Source organism: Clupea harengus, chromosome 11, assembly GCF_900700415.2.
Source record: "Clupea harengus chromosome 11, Ch_v2.0.2, whole genome shotgun sequence".
Taxonomy (NCBI): Eukaryota; Metazoa; Chordata; class Actinopteri; order Clupeiformes; family Clupeidae; genus Clupea; species Clupea harengus.
Genome location: NC_045162.1, coordinates 19,378,773 through 19,401,230, shown reverse-complemented (window position 1 = coordinate 19,401,230; position 22,458 = coordinate 19,378,773). Strand labels below are relative to the sequence as shown.

General features: G+C 44.7%; 1 protein-coding gene across 4 annotated transcripts in view; it reads left to right on the top strand.

The window, feature by feature from the left end:
* Nucleotides 1-22,458, top strand: part of slc4a7 (solute carrier family 4 member 7) — a 59,731-nt gene that overhangs the window by 7,226 nt on the left and 30,047 nt on the right. The window contains exons 1-6 of one of the 4 annotated variants that reach the window (XM_031575948.2): nt 218-790; nt 10,016-10,097; nt 15,892-16,038; nt 18,574-18,712; nt 19,138-19,298; nt 21,124-21,312. In XM_031575948.2, coding sequence (XP_031431808.1) covers nt 632-790; nt 10,016-10,097; nt 15,892-16,038; nt 18,574-18,712; nt 19,138-19,298; nt 21,124-21,312 — 877 coding nt within the window. In that variant the 5' untranslated portion in view covers nt 218-631. Of the gene's footprint in view, nt 1-217; nt 791-5,121; nt 5,709-10,015; nt 10,098-15,891; nt 16,039-18,573; nt 18,713-19,137; nt 19,299-21,123; nt 21,313-22,458 lie in introns of those variants that run through there. The other 3 variants (XM_031575949.2, XM_012824577.3, XM_031575950.2) reach the window with 3 other exon arrangements.

Sequence of the window (22,458 nt, the reverse complement as noted above, 5' to 3'; positions counted from 1 at the left end):
GTTAGAATAACTGAATGGGTTTCCGATTTAGTGAATAGCCTGCATTGGCACCTGAAACACAGCTGTGATTGAGACCAGGGAATCCCCCTTTCTGTTTCCGCTTCATTTGTTATAAAGCTCCCCCTTCACACACACGCACGTACGCGCGCACACACGTGCACACACACACAAACACACACACACACTCATACCCACACACACACACACACTTTTCTCTTTAATGTGTAAAGATAACTGCTGGTAGGCTAGCAGTGGTATGAGCGAGAGGGAGGGAAACAGGATCCGATTGGTTAGGATGAAATGAGATTTTTTTACTTGATTGGCTGATGGCTATGGGTTCTGTTACTGGAATAGTTCCTTCTGCTTCCTTTTTCGAACTGAAAGAGCAGCGAGCCCTGCTATCTGCTGTCCTCCGCTTAGACCTTTCGTTTAGCTCTCTTTGGCTAAAGGTTTCTCTCTCTCTGTTTGTCACTCTCTCTCTTCAATGGATTGTCCGTTTTTTTTTTTTTTTCTAAGGAGTTAATCTAGTGGAGTGGTCACATTAATCACAACACGCAGCGCGGAGCAAGCAGGCTGAACGCATTGTACTCTGGAAAACACACACACGTCACACACACAGATACATACATACATGCCCACACACTCTTACGCTCTCTGTAAGAAGACTGCGGAGAGTCTGCCAGGAGTGTCCGCAGAAGGAGTACAAAGGAATCTGCAAAAAGTTCTGAGCATTTTATTTTCCCCCGCTACTGCTATGGAGAGGAGAGAAGGCGATCGCGTACCCCAGACGGTAGGTCTTCTGTACTCCACTCATGATGGAATAAAGGGAGACACGAGGCATAAAAGGAGAGAGAGAGGAAGAGAGATGTAGAAAAAAGTGAGGATGGTGAAGAGGAACAGTAAAGGATTGCTGATAATACTGTTGAATCAAATATTCTGTTCCCTCCACTTTTGCATACCTCATTTGTTTTTGTTTTTGGCTTCACTGTTGATTTTTGCTGTGGATGTTACTGCATGTCTGGATGCCCTTTGTAGGAGATAACTGGCATCTGACGAAAGGGGATGGCAGGAGGTAAAGAGCAGAGCCTGTAGAGAAACACAGCAACACACGACTCCTCACATGCCTCCAGGAAGTGGGATGGGAAGGTGATGAGCAGAGTGGGGAGGTCAGGGTATGGGTGCTTTCCTCTCTTCTGCTGCGATTGCATCTAGGCAGTTTAAAAGATCACAGACTGTTTCTGAGGAAGAGTTGATAAGAGGGATTAGTGCAGAAAACATTTGTGTGTTTGTGTGTGTGTGTGTGTGTGTGTGTGTGTGTGTGTGGCCTAAAGAAAACATGTTTGGGTGGATGGGAGTCTTTGTTTGTACTGTGATCAAAGTAGCTGCGGTTATATGGAATGAAGTGTGTATTCCACCAGAAAGGCATGGAGAGAGTGGTGAAGGGCTCACACGAGTGTTCAGTTGTTGGTATTCCTGTCTTGGGTGGAGAGCTGCTTACCATTGACCTTTCACTTTGTCCCTACAAGTTCATTATTGATTTTCCATATTGTGGTATGACCATTTTGTACCAGATTGAAAATGATATAAAAGTGTGATGCGGACAATTTCTTTACTTTAATATTATTCTTCAAGCTGTTGTTAAACAATGCACAGTTTTAGCATCCATTTCTTTCAGAGAAAAGTGATCGATGGACGCTGATGAACTACCTTGGTGTTGATTTCGATTGTGTGGCCATGCTATGGTATATGGGGCTAAGGTGATTATAGGATTATCTCTGGAGATCTTTTGCGGAGCTATGCTCTGATAGTTGCCTTATTCTCTTGCCAGCCTGGGGGAATGGAGCAGGATATGAAGGTGGTGACAGAAGACAAAATGATCACCCAGAAACAAAGAGCCTCTCAGTTTCAGGAAGTGTGTAAGTGTGTGTGTGTGTGTGTGTGTGTGTGTGTGTGTGTGTGTGTGTGTGTGTGTGTGTGTGTGTGTGTGTGTGTGTGTGTGTGTGTGTGTGTGTGTGTGTGTGTGTGTGTGTGTGTGTGTGTGTGTGTGTCCTCCAGTGTATCAGATGACATGAATCATGAACTGGTCATGCTGTGGAGAAGTACACACACTCAAATACATGCAAGCTATTTGGTAGGAATCCACGTTAGTAAGCAAATGAACACAGCCCCATTGCTCATTTGAACAGGTTGGGAAAAGGACAGACCATAGTCCACAGCCTTGTTGCAGTCTTGCCTGAAATATTTGACACAACATCAATGCAACCAAAACATACATTCCTCAGGAACCTTGACCGTGGCCCCATGTCTGGGATGGTATGGTGGTTCTATCTACTCTGCGGCCCTTATTTTGAGTATTGGGTTGCAGGCTCAGGTTCTAATCCTCTGTAATTCTGTTAAGTATGGCACAGATAAAGAAGGCTGAATCCTTGGGTGGGATAATTCTTCTATCCTGCCTGGGTGGGTTTGAGTGTTTGTGAGAGAGAGAGAGTGCGCGAGGGGGAGAGAGATCAAAAATGAGTCAGAACTTTGGCATCGCTGACTGTTGTGGTGATTTTTAATGAGGTCGTGCGTACCAGACTTGTCACTTTTCCAATCATTATATTCAGAGAGAATGAAGCTGTTTCCTCCCATTGGTTGCATTTCCACTATTCTTTCCAAACACAGAGGGTTTACTCAACCTCGTGGATTAAAACAAGTTAATAAAAGAAATGGAAGTTAATTCAACCCTGTCGACGCCTTGGTTTCATTATCGAAAGTATTCATCAAAAATATTTCCCTCGGCGCTCCTGTTATTTTCCTACATGAAGGTACACAGTTTGAACTGATTAAATCAGCAAGGTCATAAAAAGGTTAGAGTTCATGTCAGTGGTGTTTCTTTTAGCTTTCCCTCCCTTGGTTCTGTATATGATTGCTCGATATGATTGTAATTGTTTGGCAATTAAACAATTCTGCCATGCATTATTCACCATTCGTTTTTTTTTGTGATCTCTCAGGAAATGAAAGACCATCCTGCCATGTGTACATCTGTGTGTGTGTCTCTGTATATGTCTGTATGTTTCTGCTTCCAGCTTCCTCTCTTGCACTCACTCTTGTCGTATTTTGTAGTTGTATCTAAAGAAGATCATCTTGTTATTAGGTACTTTGCCTCTTATTTTGCCTCTGTACCATCTGCTGTCAGTTAGTTTTTGCTTCCGTTTAACAGGCTTTATGGCCTCTGTCTATGCCATTATTTACACAAAGGCTCTGTGTTTAAATTTGAGTCTCTACTACTCATGTCCTCTATTTACCTTGTTTTCTTTCCACGATCAGTGAGGGCATGCAATAATAAAATGTTTCCTTATTGCAGGTCAACTAATACGTATAGATCACCCACAAGTGATCCTTATAATTTACTCACACCACTACTGTGTTAACTACCTGCAGGTCCAACCCCCTGACACAACCCCTGTGGTCATGGTTACGTCAAAGTGACCAGGTTGCTGGATGGATTCTTTTGTGTGCTTCACACACAGTCATTTAATCAAGGCAGGAGAGTTTAAGGCCAGGTTCCCATTACAGCCACAACCTGGGAGGCTCACATTCTGTGAAATCTGAAAACCTACTCTTCCTTGTTGGCCGCGTCTGCACTTGACTGATTGCAGGAGTACATCTCCTTGAAAACACACCAGTCATTTGAACTCTTGTTTCACTCGAGCACAAAATTAGTTATTTTACTGACGGACTTCTCAGGATCACAGAATTAGGGAACATCATTTCAGCAATGCAAAGAGATAAGCTTGTGAATAGTTCTTGGGGGGGTCAGTTCCAAAGTAATCTGCTGTTTTAGCAGATCTTGGCTTGCTGGGAACAGCATGCTCCAGAACTGGCAGACTTTTTGCACATCTGTGCTCTACACTTATTGTCCCTATTCGCTCGTGAGCAGACCTTCCTTCTCTCGTATTGGCCAACAGATGGTTCCCCTGTTGCTATGGGCAACAGGTATGCATTCTCCTGTGTGGCTTACCGTTGTCGCTCAGGAAATTGTCCCATAATGGCTCTGCAGGGCTTATGCCTTGGGCTTTCGTAGGTGGGTGGTAACAACACAAACAAAAATCTCAAATCCATTTTTTTATCAGCCATTAGCGAGGATGCTTTCACAAATCACAATTTTACTGTGTACAATTTCGGTGAGTTCCATTCAGTCACAAAATACAGCCACTCCCATAGAGCACAATATGCCCTCAACAACTATAGACCGGTTGCATCACACATCATGAAAATCTTGGAGACCCTGATCTTGACCTGTCTCAGACCTCAGGTGAGCACCTCCCTGGACCTACTACAGTTTGCCTACTGTCCTGTGGTTGGTATTAAAGACGCCATCATCCACCTGTTTCAGCTAGCCCGCGCTCACCCTCTCAAAGCAGCCTGCACTTTGAGGAATATAATCTTTGATTTCTCCAGTGCCTTTAACACAGTCCAGCCTACTCTGCTGCACGAGAAGCTCCAAAAGATGCAGGTAGACACCTCCACAACCTCCTTGATTATTGACTACCTGATGGACAGACCACAGTTTGAGCGACTCTGAGAAACTAAACTCTGTGCTGGGGACTGCCATGAAGCCCCCAAGTGTTGTTTGCAGAGAGAAGGATATTGCACAAGCTGCTCAACATAATGGACAACACTACACACCCCATACTTGTCTTCAGTTGGAGGCTTCTTCAGCTCCGCTGCAATAAGGGCTGTTACAGGAGGGTCATTCCTGCCCACCGCAATAGACATCTACAATGACTCCCCTCTAAGCTGGGAGCGGGGACTCCTCCTCTGATTGGCAACGCGCAATCTATATATCTCTATATGTATCTATCTATTGATTTCTATTTCTATCTCTCTCTATATGTATATTACATATAGAATATCCCAGGTTCAATCCAGCGCATCCTGACTGCCCTGACCGTTAAGCATGTGGCACGTTGAGCCATGCCTCCGAGTGTTTGCCCCACGTGCTGTTCCTTTTATTTTGTTGTGTCAGCCCACCCTTCACCCTCTTTAAACACACACACACATACACACACACACACACACACACATATTAGTCTCATAGAGAGCTATAAATAAGACCTCATATTTCAGTCTCTCTTCTTACTCTCTCCTGGTAGTGCAAGACAACTCTGAGTGCGGGAAACACGCAAGCTTACTCTCTCAGTGCACCTTACAGCCAGGACCTTGTTTCTGCTCGTTCACCTGCTTGACTGACCACACAACCAACCATCCATCCATCAATCTTTTTAGCATTTGGACCGTGACCCTCCCCCCTCCAGAGCGAGACAGGGGGAGCCCTTTGTACCTCAGAGGGCTAGGGCAGCCTCTAGGGGTGTCCATGGCTTGCCTCTGTGGTGCTTTGGAAGTGCAGTCGCTGGACAGTGACGGTTGTTAGCTTTGCCCTGAGGTTCTGGATATAGTATTCGGCAATCATTCGTTTGTTTCTGAGGCTCCCCCACATATCCTCTTGCTCATTGTCTTTCTTTTTTCATTTTTGTTACCTGATCTTTGCTGACCGGTGTTAGGGTTGTGATTTGGGAGTCATTTTTGGGAAGGGCCTGCTTTGTTTGGGCTCCCTTTAATGGGACTGCCAAAGGGCAGTTCCTCCACAAGCTTGGGGAGTGATGCAGGACTTCTGGGGAGATATAGTGAATCAGCGGAAAGCCCGGGCAGTCAGATATGCAGCGGTATGTGTGTGTTTGCATGTGTTTGTTCATGTGTGTTCAAAGGTTTTCTTTCTGCATGCCAGTTTTTATTATGTCAGTGTGCGTTTGACATTTTGAAATTGAGTCAAGCATTTGCCCCGTGTACGTTTTGGCCCTCTCTCGTATCTCGTTTCAACCCCCTCCCCAACTAACTTGGTCGGTTGTAGATTTCTTGGCCTATGATATCTGTACTCTCTGACCCGAGAAGATGAACTTGCCTTGGGATTTAGACCATGGCGCTCGGACACTTCAAGAGGTTTGTGTCCTGTGTTCGAGTGTGTGGCTCCAGACTGACTGACCTCATGCGCTGATACACTGAGTAGGTGCACATCCTTCAACGCGGGCTCGGCATATGGCTGTAAAATTTCGAAGGTCCCGGCTGGGAGTAGTGCTTTGGATGCCGTTTTGCCCTCTCGGGTGATACGTGATCCCACGACGCTCAGGAATTCTGGGAACATGGCCAGGAGCAAAGCTTGTATACTCTCTCTCTTTTTCTCTCTCTCTGTCTCTCTCTCTCTCTCTCTCTGTCTTTCTCCTTCTCTCTCTGTGTAGCCCAGTTGGTTACTGAACTCTGTTTTATAAAGTACTTCACAAAAAAGGTTATGTACTCTCTTGAGTAGACTTACTGTTCATGAGGAATTCTTTTGAAGTCCTTAGCTAAATGTAGCCCTTTCACTAATGTTGACATTTTGACTTGGGTTTGAGGTCCTTGAGCTATGAGCCATTTGCAGTGCCAGGGCGAATGGAGCAGCAAACTGTGGATAGTTTAAGAATGTTGTTTGACTTGTTTAAAAGGGAAAAGGGAAAAAAGACTGATCCTGTAATGACACTAGTTACATAAGCAGGATATTATTATAGAACCAAGACGAAAATGGAAGTTCTTGGACCCCTGCTACACTGCTGCTCTGTAGTGACCTCAGACCCCAGAACCCACCACAGCTCTTCATAAAAAAGCAGAAAGTTAATTTTTAAACTTTAGAGGCGGTTGACCTCACAAATAAGATCAGATTTGTGGCTGATGAGGCTGATAGTCTGGAGTCCCCCTAAGTCTTACGGTTATGCCAAAGTTGTCACTGAAAACAGCATGACCACCACTATCCTGTGCTGTGTGACCTCATGTCAGCGGCGGCAAGGGTAGGTCATATGTAAACAGTTTGAACTGAGGAGTCAATATGGTCATAGAGTAACAAATTGTGATGCTGTTGGAAAATAGTCTAAATTTAAGATCTGGCAACCCCTGGGATCCACTAAAGGCTACACGTACATGAATGATGTCACTGTGTTTATTTGACACCACATGACCTTATACAGTTAGCCAAACGGTCTCCTAGTTTTTCTAGTTCTGGGAAACCCTATAGTGGGCCGTGTAGTTAGGGCAACTCCCTCTTAAAGACAAGGAGGCTATTAGTATTAGTACATTGGTGAGTTCTTGCTAGGCACAGCAAATAAATACTGGACTGTGGTCACTAAATTAAGCCTCCGTGATGTGAGTGAGTGATGATGTGCGAATTATTTAGTTTGTTTAACCATGATAATGCTCTGTGGAGCGGATACAACCTGTCACAAGCCTGAAATTTGGGAAAAATGGATTGCAAGGGATTAAACCTGATAAAGTGACTTTTTCACTTTCAAGTGCTCCCTCAGGATTGTTCATATACATGGGTGAAGCTTTCTCACTCCTTGCTATGTGAGGGATGGTGGGAATTGGGAGTATCGTCAGGGGGTTCTGTGCAAACATGCAGTTCAGCAGAAGAGAGGAAAGTAGGGCCTCAGAGAACTGGTGCTCTGGGAGGGATACAGACCCTGTGCAGGGATACAGACCCCGTGACTACAGTATGTGAGACTTTCCGTGATCTAACCTCTCCCTTCAAACATAAAGAATGGCTGTTGCAGTGAAAGCAGAAGGCTCCTGTCGATCAGCTATTAGCGTGCTAGCAGTGCTAACGCTGAGTAGCGAGGGCATGGTGATAGCTTGTTTTTAGAACTAGCATGTTGATTGCACTAGCCGGCGCACTTGTACACGAAAACTTGTAGGCCCAATGGCCGTGAAAGGCAAATGATTAGAAAATATGCGATCCAGCTGTACTGTACCGTAGATGATTTTGTGTGTATGCAACAAAAAATGGCCAAATTGCTATTCAATTCATGGAAGGGATGGCTAGAGGGCATAAATGATTGATGATCTAGTTCTTTATAAACGTAATGTGTTACATATGCTCAGTATGATGTTAAAATATCAGACAAGCCTAAGGTAAAATGTAAAATGGGCACATTTTGTAATGTGATTTTACTCTATTTCATAGCAGGACATCCTGTTCTGGGTTTAACCCTTTAATAGGCCTGTTTGACTACTGGACATTTAAATGGTGGGTTCATGATCGAGATTGTACTTTTGTATTGTTGAAATGTATGGGTCCAGCCATGTGGTCAGCAGTCTACACTTCACAATGGAATGTCATGCAGTTCATTCAGACATGTCATCACAGCAGCCAGTTTCTTTAGAGGTAATTTTAAAGAGGTGACATTTGCAACTAGGCCTAGCCAGCATACAGAGATTATAGCATACAGTTCTGCCCATGCAAGCAGAAAGCCAGACCTTAGCATTTTGCCTTGAGAGGAATCCCATTGCATATGTCCACACTCTGCTCTGACAGGGAATGTCTTTCTGTCAGTCACCTAGTAGATCATTTCTCAGCAGACGGTCACTCATGTGACGTGTGAAAAAACCTATACTCATCACCTGGCTGTACATCTCCACCATGCCAAGTCACACACACACATGCATACGCAAATACACTCATTCACACACAGCTGTTGTGCCAAGTTGTAGTTCCATCTGCAGCAGACGCTACAGCCTGCTTGGCAGGCAGACTGAAGCGGAGGGTAGAATAGAAAGTAAGGCAGAGCATGAGTGATTTAAAAATTCAGACTAAGGTTACATCACTACTTGTTTGCTTAACTTCTGGACCTACTCCAGCACAAACACTCACCCACGTTACTCCAGGCAGGTGTCTCCTGGCTGTTCCATATTTATCCTGTTTCTTGATTTATGACACCTATTCAGAGGCCAAGACTAATCTCCTTTCTACCTATTGTACCGCTTTGAGAAGGGGGCTGTGTCCCCTTTGATCTGTGAAGCCTGTGTTCTAAGTTCGTCCTGTGAAGTAAAGGTAAAGGTCCGGTACTTAGCACACGCTTTTATCCAAGGCGTCTTACAAGAGAATCCTGCGGTGGCCCAGAATTAAACCCAGATCAGACTAGACCAGATTAAACCCAGATCAGCTGCGCACCGAGCAGTGATGCTAAACACTGTACCGCCAACACCCTTGGAGTCTGATTACGGCAATGTTCAGACTGTCAGTCAAAATCCAATTTATATGCATATCCGATTTGAATCAGATCGTAACCTCCTGAGAACCGACCCATAGACTTGTGTCCTCTGTAGTTGTTTTTTTTTCTTGGTTCCCAGGAGGATATGACATAGAGGTTGACTGATAATTCAGCAGGCCAATATTATTGGCCAACATAAGCTAATTGCTGATTTATCGTATTGGCATTTATAATTCATAATGATTTTTATTTTTAATTTTTTTATTGAAGCAACACTATACAACAATTTGTCACTTTTTGAGGTATGGTTTTATAGGAAACTAGTTTTGGTAATATCCTCAAATTCATTTTCATAGCAGATGGTCATGTGAACGACAGATAAACACCTGTGTCTTTCCCAATAGCCAGGACATGCCCTATGTAGTTCTGTGGAAGAACTACAAGAAGAAAAGCTTTCACAACATGACATCGTCAGCTATACTGCCAAAAGACACCAGTTAGTGTGTTGGCAAGCTGCTATCAGTGCCAACTGGGCTGTTGGTGGTGTTTGCAAGGCTTTTGCATGCCTAGTTTAAGCAACAGATGGTGCATTGCAACTTTTGCAACACGCTTGCTTCTTAGACTGCGAATCTCAGCAGACTGCTGTGCAGTAGTGCTACATCGAGTCTGATCTGTGTCTGATCTTCCATCATTTCAAGTCTAGAATTCTATCGTCACATTCGACAGTCACATCGCTTGCCGTTTGTGGAGGCCCAGTTGCAGTTGCCAAGTTTCAAGGCTGACTTGGCGTGAGAATTGTGTGTTTATAGTCTTTAAACGAGAACCTTTTCTCTAGGTAACTAGATAAGGATTTAAACAACATTATGTCCCATTTTAATCTGAACCCAAGTTCCACCTGTGAAGTTTGTTCCAATTTCCTCCTATGAAGTTCTGAGTTCCCCCTTGTTATCTTTTTGCAGGGTAACGATGAGGAGGCTGTGGTTGACCAGGGGAAGACCAACTCCACCATCCACACAAACTTTGAGAAGGAGGAGCTGGAGAGTAAGTCTTTCCGTCTCCTTGCAGAGCATCACTCCGCTTCACTCTTTCTTTTCACCCCTCTCTCGCTTTTATTGTCAGTTGCTCTCTGTGGTTTGTTTTCTCTCACTCTCACTCTCCCATTTCTCACTCCTTCTTTTTCCTATCTGTTTCACTGACTTTCACTCTCTCTCTCTCTCTCTCTCACCCTCTTGTACCATCTGGTCTTAGTTTTTTATGCATTAAACTGTGTATTCTGAGAGGACACACTAATTAATACCATTCCCTTCTTTTGTATTACTCACAGACTCCTGCATATACCAGTGTAGGCACAAACATGCAGACATACCCCTAGACACGCAGTCTTAAACACCACTTCCACACACACACACACACACACACACACATACATACAAAAATGCATTCTGCACTTGCAAACACCACACAGTCACTCAGACATGCTGTCACATGCATTACCCCCCCCCACCCCCCCACAGACACACACACTCACTCACTCACTCACTCACTCACTCACTCACTCACTCACTCACTCACTCACTCACTCACTCACCTCAGACTCACTCACTCACTCACCTCAGACTCACTCACTCACTCACCTCAGACTCACTCACTCACTCACTCACCTCAGACTCACTCACTCACCTCAGACTCACTCACTCACTCACCTCAGACTCACTCACTCACTCACCTCAGACTCACTCACTCACTCACTCACCTCAGACTCACTCACTCACTCACCTCAGACTCACTCACTCACTCACCTCAGACTCACTCACTCACTCACCTCAGACTCACTCACTCACTCACTCACCTCAGACTCACTCACTCACTCACCTCAGACTCACTCACTCACTCACTCACCTCAGACTCACTCACTCACTCACCTCAGACTCACTCACTCACTCACTCACCTCAGACTCACTCACTCACTCACTCACTCACTCACCTCAGACTCACTCACTCACCTCAGACTCACTCTTGTGACTCACTAAGTGATTCCAGCACATGACTAGCTTTCACTAGTGGCCACAGTACTGGAAGTCGGCATTTTATAGGTTAGCATAGCCCATAGTACACACAGGAAAGTGTAAACTTACTTACACACGCACACACACACACACACGCACATGCACTCACACTCACACCCACACACTCACATACAAGCACTCAGAATTTTAACAGGCTGTTCAGCTGTGTTGTGGGGAAAGGGGTGTCCTATGCCAAATGTGCCCACACTAAAATGCCTAGAAAGATACACACACACAGGGTGAGGGAATGTCCTGGAAAAGCCTGACCTACATTCCCGGATTGGCTTCTGTTTGGGAATGGTAGCATTCCTGATATTTAAACTAAGCATTGATTCCATCTGGTAGAGCCAAGGAGAGACCACGGCTGAACACCTGGTGTAGTGTGCACTAGTGGGTTTCCGTCATGTGCGCACACACACACACATTTGCATAGAGGCCATAGTACTTGTATGTATACACACACACACACACACACACTTACCTACAGGAAGCACACGTTATATTACCCTGGGCTCCAGATATAATCATTTCTGGCTCCATATGATCTGGTGTCTACATCCCCTCCCCTCTCCTCTCCTCCCCGCTCCCCCAAGTAACAGCGTTAGTTTGGATTAGAAACCCACTCTCTGTTTATTACAGTAATAATATCCAGACAGTAATTACATCCAGCCAAAGACTAGCTTGTGCTCTGTCTGTCTCTCTGTCTCTCTCTCTACTGTTCTACAGTATTGCCAAAGCATTTGGGTTTGGGGGTGTACACGGGATACACAAGATACATTAGAAGGGAAAGGCAGAAGTGGAAACAAGAAAATAATGAAAGAAAGCAGGATATTAACAACAGCAGCACATGTAAATGATGTGACTATCTGCTGTCCCTCCATTTATGGCAGGAAGTCACATATTGTGCAGTGAGGACAAGACATTTCTCCAGGGAGGTATGAAAGCCTCTCCTCATTGCTCGCTAATGGGAACTAAGGGAGGACCTTGCCAATCTTTTAAAAATAGGTTTGCCTAATGTCCTCATATTTGCAGCTCTGCTTCCACTGTTCCTTGCCCGCAGTGGGGGCACAGTCTGTTTTCCTCGGGCAGCCAAGTTTGTCTGTGCCTATCCACCTCTATGGCCAGGCTGTGCTCACTGACTCTGTGCTTCGTCAACGTGGTTCTCAGATTTTTGTCTCTGATTTGGGTCAAATATGGTGCTGAAGTATCATTTCTGTCTGGGACCAAATATAATTGCATTTTACTTAGTGTTTTTGTTTGTGTTTTCCAATGGCTCATGTAGTTTTGCTTAATTGTTTTTGCAATTTGGTTTGTCCTAATTTCAGTTGCCTTTCTGTTGTGGTCCTGAGGTATTAGTGGGGTGTTAGTGTGGGTGGGGGTATCTGAAGAACCTAGTCAGGGATGCATTGTGTCCCCACTGAACACAGGTGTTAATGAAATTTGCGTTGTCTATCCACATACAACTATGGGAGCAGATATACAGAACATTTGCACGACCGAAAAGCTTCTTCTTGTCTTCTATCTTTTTTTAAATTGTTGTTTTGGACCCGTGCAAATGAAAGGAGGATGTGGCGTGAGCTGGACACGGTGATCGGATGTCAATCAGATCTTAGAGTGGACACTGGAGACTCATTTTAATGCCAGTTGTAAATAGCAAAAGTGTAATCTGTCTCTTTCTCACACCCTCACTCTCACTCTATTTTGCCTTTATCATTCTCACACTATCACACTCTCACTCACCCACTCTTTTCTGTCTCACCCCTGTCATTCATTCTCACCCTCCCTTTCTCTCATTCTCTGCACCTGCTCCCCAGCGTAGAGTGTGTGCGTCTCTTTCAAAGCAAACGAGTTTCCTGTGTTTTGTTCTCCGTATTGTTAGTGTTTCTCTCTTTCACCTTCTCTTTGTCCTCTCTGCTGCGTGTTTACCCTCACCAGTTAATAGAGGCTGATAATAATATGTACAGTATATGAGTACACCCCTGTGCAATATCACTTAAATTTCAAATGATTCAAAATTGTATCACCTTAAAGGCAAGGCATGTTTATTTATAGATCACGTTTCATACACAGAGTAATCAAGCATGATTGAGCTCTAAGACTTGCACTCTATTCTTACTTCACTTTACTTGTTATTGTATTACTTACCTTTTTTAATTATATTTTTCTCTTTTAGTTGCTACTTTTATGTACTTTGTTCTTTCTTTTAATTATATAAATTTGTATTCATATTTTCATCTTTTATTGTTTTTAACTCTTAAGCCCTTTCTTTTATTTGTGTAAAACGCATTGAATTGCCTGTGTGTCTGAAATGTGCTATAATCAAACATGCCTTGCCTATACATATATGTGTGGAGACGTGACTCTGGGCCTCTGTGTGGTCACAGTCTCATAGTTGGGTAATATTGAGCCCTGTGATAGAGGCTGCAGCTGGGGATATGGGCTTGGATCATGTGAAATCCTTGGCAAGTACAAACACGAGTGGTATTCCTGGGAGAGAGTGTTACTGGCAACCACACTGTTCAGAACACACTCTGTATTCGGGAGGGAAAACGGTGCACTGGCAGTTTATTAGTTTGAGTTTTAGTGAATTGTATCTCCGTAGGCCACCCTCAGTGACCCTCGGTGCACTGGTGGATGGCTTCAGTCATGTCCTGGTGAGATTTCGGCCTGGTTACCGCCGACCTCTGAGCTCTTTGTTGTTCCTCACACTCCAGGGGTTCGCAGACTATACATTCAACAGCTAGCCCACTGGGTTTGTGTTTGCACCCATGAGCTTGCCCAGAATCCCATTGTATAGAGTACAGTTGTTGGTACAGTATAGAACAGCTGAACATTGTGTCTAAATCTAAAAGGACACCACAGTGTTTTTATTTGTCACTTCTTTGCCAGGTTAGGCAGCCAGTGTTGGTTGCCAAATGTTAACAGCCTGGATTTGGTACTGGGAAGCCATTTTGGTTGTATGTCTATGCCTGAACTACACACGGTCTGACTATTATGGCTTTGAACTTTAATACTATTTAAAATATACTTTCTTTCCCTGTCTCACTCTCTCCTGCCGGGGGAGGGTCACGGTCATGTGGGGTACATGTGGTAGTTTAAACCTGGCTGTGCTGCTGTCCCTCTGGCAGAGATCAGCTCAGTCATTTCACACTGAAAGCTACTAGCTCACCTTGGCCCATGGGCCAGTATGAGGCGTAGCGGGTAGTGGGACTGAGAGAGAGCGTGAGTGTCAGAGAGGGAGTAGTCTTCCACTACAGCATGTTGTTTTACAGGATCTCAAGAAGAGGGTGTTTGATGCTCAGAGAAAAGGGAAGGGGCGCTAGCCAAATGGGGGCCTTGTTCCGATATACTGGATATCCAGAGATAACCAAAGGGGAATGTCTAATCACCTTATCAGATTTCATCACTTTCTTTTTGATGGTGGAATTCAATGGTGGTATGATTCCGTTTCTTGTTTGTGTAAAATGCCGTGTTCATCTTGTGGAGTCTCAAAAGCCTTTGACAAACACGTAGACTCCAACAAGACCAACAGGATGCCAATCCAATATTTCAGTCGCCCCAGGCCAACTCGCACAGGTAGACAGCAAGTTTGTTGTAAATTTCATATTCCTGCTCCACCAAACCGAGAAAGACCGAGGCTTCCTGTATTGAGGCAAATCTTGTGCAGTGTAGAAGAAAATGTTCCTTCTCTTCTAGCCCCGCTTTGTGATTCGGCAGAGGCCTGGGTTCGTTTTTTCACAGGGGCAAGCCTGAACTGGTCACACTCTCGTTATCATCTGTCTGTGTATTGCGCTGTCTGTGTATTCCCTGTTTGCGCTCTCATAGTCGATCAGTGAGCAGGGCAGTAGTGTCTCCCACATACATGAAGCTAGTCTAACTGGTAAACAAATGAGGGGTGTGGCTGTGCGTGTGCATGTCTAAGATAGTCTGACTAAATGTAGGTCAGAGACTTTGAGGAATTGGTTGTTCAGACGGACATAAATAATTCATTCATTCATTTGTGTGTGTGTGTGTGAGTGTGAGTGAGCGAGTAAGCAAGAGGGAGGGGGAGAGAGAGAGAGAGAGAGGGTGTGCGTGAGGTGTTGAGGTCTTTTGAGAGTGTGGCATGTGCTGACCCCTGTGTAGACAGAAGTAGAGTTTATAATATAACATCTCTCCCTATCTCTCTCACTCTGTGGCTCAACCCAGCTACCACGTACACGTGAACACACATGCCAGACATTCATGGGGTGTGTCCAGTATCCTCTATAACACCATATAACTGATATGCTAGATCAGTGAATGGATTCATCAAGGAAAAGCAATGCTCAGTCAGCACTCTGATCAGCTGTGTGGGTACAAGACCTAGACCAAGACCGTCCCTTCAACAGTGTCCTGGGGGATCAATAAAGCATGTATTGATCAGTGTGTCTCTCTCTGTTTTGCTCAGCCCTCTATACATTCACACAGTTTATATTGATCTGTTTGTCTCCCATTCAGTCCAGCTGTCTGTCTACACATCACACTGTCTGGCATCTAGACAATGTTTGTCTGTTTACCTTTCACCTGTTTACCTTTTCACTTTTCTCCTGTTTACCTTTCACTTTTCTTTTCTACCTCTGACCTGTCAATCTGTCTGGCGGTCTATCTGACCATACATCCATTTGTCTATCCTTTCACCCATGTATCCATCCATCCACCCATCCATCCATCATTCATTCATAAATTCATCCACTCATCCATTCATCCATTCCTTTATTCACTCTTACGTGTGTTTCTTGCCTCTGCAGGTCACAGGGCGGTGTATGTAGGCGTGCACTTCCCCCTGGGCAGAGAGAGCCAACGGCGGCGGCATCGTCACCGGGGCCACAAACACCACCGCAAACGTCGGGAGCGGGAGAACGAACGCGAGGACGGACGCGAGTCCCCCACCTACGGTACGGTTTCCATGGTTTCCGCGGTTTCCGCATCCCGTAGAGAATGACATTTCACGACCCTTGTGCTGGTACATGGTCTACAGCACCCGTAAACACTGCCATAGTCAAGCCTTCAACAGCAATGTCATTGTTGGGTTGGTTGCTGTCAGGAATAGGGTGATTGCAGTTCATGCATTCCTACAGATGTCATGTCCTGCAAATGGTTATTCTTATTCATTGTGTGTGTGTGTGTGTGTGTGTGTGTGTGTGTTTTTTATGGGAAGGGAGGTGGTGAAATTTGTTGGTGGAGCCAAGGTGGAAGCATACTGTATGAGAGGATATGACTTCAATTTAATTGATGAGGATATGAGTTGGTTTAGGAATGCACATATGTTTAATAATGCACCATGGACTTCCTGTTGGTGTTGGCATTTCCAAATTGATTTAGTGTGGTCATATGATCTTTTCTTGAGCACATTTCACCCTCTGAGGCGTGCTGTGGAAAACTAGGCGCATTGATTGGACGATCCTGGTAGTGGGTTGTTGTAGCATGCGTGCGAGTCTCCGGGCTTCTCTTTTTTCCTTCCTGTTTTGCTGACCTGTTTCAACAGCACAACTCCGCCTCAAAATTTGCCATCTTGTTCCCCTCCAGCAATTACAACATTGCCACCCTCATAGGATGCCTTTGAATGCATTGCAGTAACCATTGAACTGCAGTGACTTCTGGCTTGATGATTTAAGTCTAGGTTATCCCCCTTATTTTAAATCCCATATAAGACCAGTAACAGGGAGGTCCAGAGACGGGAATGTCTGTCTTAATGATTACCTCTGGGTTAACCCCCACTTACATAGGGCCAGGTTGATGGATATGGCACTGAATGCTGAGCTGGGTTAAATGGACAGAGGGATGTGATGCTGTCTGTTCCAATCAGAACGAGATAAATGGGATGGATAAGCTGAGACAGACACAGGGGGGCACCGTGTCATTGATAGGTGAAAATTCACCCTAGTTACCTCAGGACTCCGGAGCTGCATATAAGTATATTTATTAGACAGACAACAATTGCAATCGGGCTCACTCCCAGCACAAGGCTGAAAGTGAAGCAATGATAAACACATCGCACAAGGTTTATATAGACAGAAGTTGAGCGTTCAGCAGGGATAATCACGTGGTGGATTTCTCACGTCCGAGGCAAGGATGGAAGTTTTGCAAGGTCGGAAGAAGCACAGTTCGACCCTTCTTATCACTTCTGGTCTAAACATGCTCTTGTACATATGCAGACTAAGTGGCACCTAATAATCTTAGTTACACACACGCAGAAAAGCCATGTTCCTGCTTTCATAAGCACATGATTCATACAAGGAATATATTAATACAAAGCACTTGATTATTATATTCTTAAGTCATTAACAGTGTTTGGAAATTATCTCCATCAGTCATGTTTTGGGGTTCAGTAAGTCATTGGGACAGCCAAAACCAGATAGCAGCTGGGACTAAAGCTGTTCCTGCCCAGAATCAGTGCAGAGTTATTGGGTTGTCACGAGATTAGAGCCACGCGGGGTCCAAAATCAGCTTTGTTTGGTTACATGTGCATTTCATCATTTAGCAGATGTTCTTATCCAAAACTAGTACTTTTAGCACCCCGCAGACATACAATTTTGTCAGATGGGGTTTTCTCTGTTTGCTTACATGTACTGTACATTTAATCATTAATCAGGTGTTTGTTATTCAAAGCTAGTACCTTGCAGACGTACATTTTCATCAGTACATGTCTTCTCCCTGGGTCATGAACCCATGACCTTTCGTGCTCCTGGAGCCAGGAGGAAGCAACTGACTATGACAAAGACACGGCCCAGATTCAGCGCTGATCTGGCACTGAGAGTGAGTGTAAGCTACCTGTAGTCAGATTTGGTGCTCATTCGGCACTGAGAGTGAGCTTGAGCTACCTGTGGCGCTGATGCGTCACTGATCTGGTGCTGATTTAGCCAGAGTTAACTGGATGTAGTGATGAAGTGTGCAAGGAACTTGATGAAGCCGACTGGTGAAGAGAATCTGTTTATTCCGACAACAACAAGACCAAATACCAAAACCATGACTATAGAATACGCCTGAAGGAAATTAACTTATTATACAGATAATAAATGAAACGGTTAGTTTTTAAGCACTTTTTAAATGTACCTGTTGCTGAAATGGACACTAGGTAGGTAGGTAGATCTCTTGCTGTGGAGAAACAGCAAAGACAACAAACGCTCATCAGAGGTGCAAAGTGATCGAGAGGGGAATAGTGCTGAATCATAGCATTTAAATAGACAGGTGCCGATCCAGTGGCTGCCCCTATAGGCCAGAGTGAGGGATTTAAATTGAATTCTAGCAGTTCAATTTAGTTTCATTTAATTCTACATATACATACGACTGAAGACAGTACGGCCTGGCCACTCACAATAACCATTTGAATGTTAATGAACGCACTGCCAGCCCATTTGGCATGGTAGATAGAAACATTTGTCATGAAATAGCCAGTGTGCCCCTGACCGTGCCCTCTCCCTTGTGTGCAGACACTCCCTCCCAGAGGGTGCAGTTCATCCTGGGCACAGAGGACGACGATGAAGAGCACATCCCCCACGACCTCTTCACCGAACTGGACGAGCTGTCCTTCAGGGACGGGCACGCCTACGAGTGGAAGGAGACAGCCAGGTGTGTGTGTGTGTCCTGTGTGTGTGTGTGTCCTGTGTGTGTGTGTGTGTGTGTGTGTGTGTGTGTGTGTGTGTGTGTGTGTGTGTGTGTGTGTGTGTGTGTCTGTTTGTGTGTGTGTGAGGGAGAGAGCAAGCGAGAGTGAGAGAGCAAGAGAAATATATTAGGGTGTCTGTGTGTGAGTCACTGTAATTAGATATGGTGGGTGGTCCTCCAGCTGTGTGGAATGCTGTGCACCTGTGTGACCCGGTAGTGTGTGTGTGTGTGTGTGTGTGTGTGTGTGTGTGTGTGTGTGTGTGTGTGTGTGTGTGTGTGTGTGTGTGTGTGTGTGTGTGTGTGTGTGTGTCATATGTGTATATATATATATGTATATATATATATATGCGCACATGTGCACTGTGTTTATATGTGTGTTTATGTGCTGGCAGGTGGCTGAAGTTTGAGGAGGACGTGGAGGATGGCGGTGAGAGGTGGAGTAAGCCGTACGTGGCCACGCTCTCCCTGCACAGCCTGTTTGAGCTGCGCTCCTGCATCCTCAACGGCACCGTCATGCTGGACATGAGGGCCAACAGCATCGACGACATCGCAGGTCTGTGTGTGTGTGTGTGTGACCGAGAGAGAGAGAGAAATAACTTATACTTCTCATATTTAACAAGAGTGTACGTATTATCTCTCTTTTGGGGAAGGAGATTTAGCCATGAACTTTCCATATGAATTTACTTGTTGCTTCCCCACATACAGACACAGATTGTGTATCTGCATGTGTGCACAGCATATGAAACATTTCTGAACCTTGGATGCAGTATGACAAGGCTACGTATGTGTATGTCTGTGTGAGAGAGTCTGTGTGTGTCCCTGGTTACCCTGTGCCTGCCTCTAACACAGCGCTCCCAGAAGGACAGGTGGTCAAGAGCTGGGAGGAACATTACTCTGATTAGCTGAAAGCGTTTGGTGATCTCACCTAAGCACTTAGCCCGCATAAGGACACCGCAATGATCTGAGCCTGAGTTGAGACGGGTGTAGAAGAGCAGGGACACCTCTGAAAACAGGCGTTGTGTACTGCACTCTACTCACTCCATACTACATGCCATGTGCCATTGGTATTGACAGTGCATACTTGTTGCAGGCTCAGAAATTGGATTGGTACAGGCTTACAGATTAGGGCGCTAACACAAGCACACTTCTGGACAATGATGCTGCATCATTAAACATCACCCTATGAATTTGAAACAGTGTGGTTCCTGATCATGGCACTCACTTTTGCCATGTCATTGCACACTAGGCTTATGGAGGTATGAAGGCAGTAACTCGCTTCCGTGGAGCAAACCCCATATCTGGGCATCTCTTTATGTAATCACTATTTACGCGTATTCCTAATTTACCTTTTCCTCAACGATACTTTTTAAATCATTAATCTCAACATCTCTAGCACGTCTTTATAAATAGCCCTAGCAAAATGTGTGATTTGGTTAATTGACCTGATTGTTGGGTTTATGGGATACATAGAAACAAATCCACATTTGTATGGACATGTTTCATTGGTGGCTATTGGTAATAAAGTTCTCCCCCTGCTTTCACTTTCAAAATCTAAGTCTGGTTTTATGTTTTCCATGGATTTTCATGACATTCACAAGGTTAATGCTAAATTCCACATTTCCCCTTTTTCCCGACTGCCAAAATAAACAAGGGTGTGACCCAATTTTGTTTTGTTTTAAAGAAATGACACCTCTTTCATGATCCCGCCTAAAATCTGAAGTTAAGTGCTGTGGGCGTGATCTGAGAGCGTAAGGGAGAATAAACGTGACTGAATTGCAGGCATGCAAAAAGTTTACGCGCAAATGGGAGAATACGACCCAAAGCTCTAATGTTACCCCTTACCTCACCATCTGGACTGTGCTAGTTAGCAGATTCAGGTGGTTGGCTCCAAATCCTGGGCCGGATTCGCCTCTCCAACCCTGACTTTCCATCTCCGTAGTATTAAGGTTGCTTGCCCTGGAGCAGCCTGTAATAACCACGAACCTCAAGGTCTTGCATTAAATTCCTCAGTGGCCTCTTTGATCTTTTTGTAGAGCTTAAAACTATCCAGTGTGCCTTCCAGGCGGATCCACTTTCCTTTAAGATGGTGTTAATTAGGAAGGTCAGACCCCCTTCAACTCCCCAAACTCCCCCTGTAATTTACACTGTTGCTTATCAATAAAGTGTATTAAAGAAAAGCATGGTTCCATGCCCCAAGCATCTGCTAAATGATTAAATGTACATAAAATGTAAATGTGATTAGAGGTTGTCTTGATTAGATGTGTGTGTCTGTGTGTGTGGTTGTCTTATGTTTGTGTGTGTCAAAGCCCATGTGGGGAATCCATTTTGCTCATATGTTTTTGCATCCTGTGTGTGTGTGTGTGTGTGTGTGTGTGTAGATATGGTGATCGACAGCATGGTGGCGTCAGGCCAGCTGGACGAGTCGCTGCGTGAGAAGGTGCGAGAGGCCATGCTGAAGCGGCACCACCACCAGAGTGAGAAGAAGCTGAGCAACCGCATCCCTCTTGTGCGCTCCTTTGCTGACATAGGCAAGAAACACTCCGACCCCCACCTGCTTGAACGGAATGGTGAGCATGCTCCTCCCTCCCTGCACCACACTTGTTTGTTGCTTGCTTTTTAAAAACCTCTTTTATCCTGTTTTTTTGGGGTCATTGGTTTTTCATTTTTCTTTTGTAGAGAGAGACCCCTGTAAAGATCATTCTGTTTTTTTTCTCTTTTTTATTTTTCTTATTTTTCCAATCTTTTCCATTTTTCCTCCTTGACATTTTTTCCTGGAAGAGACCAGATTGTTTTTTTTTTTTTTTTTTTTTTTTAATTAAAGTGGTCTCTGTCTTAACAGCACTGTTTCCAGTGAACACTCCCCTGCCTGTTTTCTCAGATTTTACCCTCTTCTCCTCAGAAGAAGGCTTAGCGAAAGAAAAAAAGATTTGCTGCGTGTTTGTGTGTGTGTGTGAAGTGCCCGTAGCCTGGCACACTAGAATAACACCGGTGTGAAGTTGTGAGTCTCACAGAGCAAGTGTGCCAGATGCAGGCTGGATGAAGCCACCTGTAGTGTGTGAAATGAAGCATGGTTGGATGCTGCTTTGGTTCTTTGCATGAGCGAAGAAGTGAGCCAACAGAATTTGCATCGCTACTTTTTATGCTTGCTATCAACAGACAACCATGAAAGGCGTGAACAGTTTGTTTGAAGAGGGTGGTCAAGATCTATTGCTTCATTCATCACTAAGGCCCAGGCCTCAGTGCAGGTTGTGTGACGTACTGGGCATGGTTTATGTCACTGGTGTTGGGGTGTTTGCACAATATGTGTGTCATCAGGTTGTGTGTGTGTGTGTTTCTGTATTTCTCATCAGATTGTGTGTGTGTGGGTGTGTGTTTGTGTGAATTTACCTATTTCACATAGCGGTGTGAAATTCTTCTCACCAGCACTTCCTCTCCAAACCTCACCACTCCCTTCCTCCTCCATGCTCCCAGCATGCCTTGCATGCGTGACATCATGATGTTGACCGCACATTTTCATTTTCATCTTTTTTTCCCTTCCTTCCCTCAACAATTCCATCCCTCTTTCCTGAATTCTCCTTTACTTCTTTTTCATCCCTTTCTTTCCTCTTTGATCCTCTTTTCATTACTGTTCTCTTCTCTTCTCTTCTTGTGTCTATTAATCTCATCTCCTCTTCCTCTTTCCTCTTCCTCTCTCTTCTACTGCCCACTCTTCT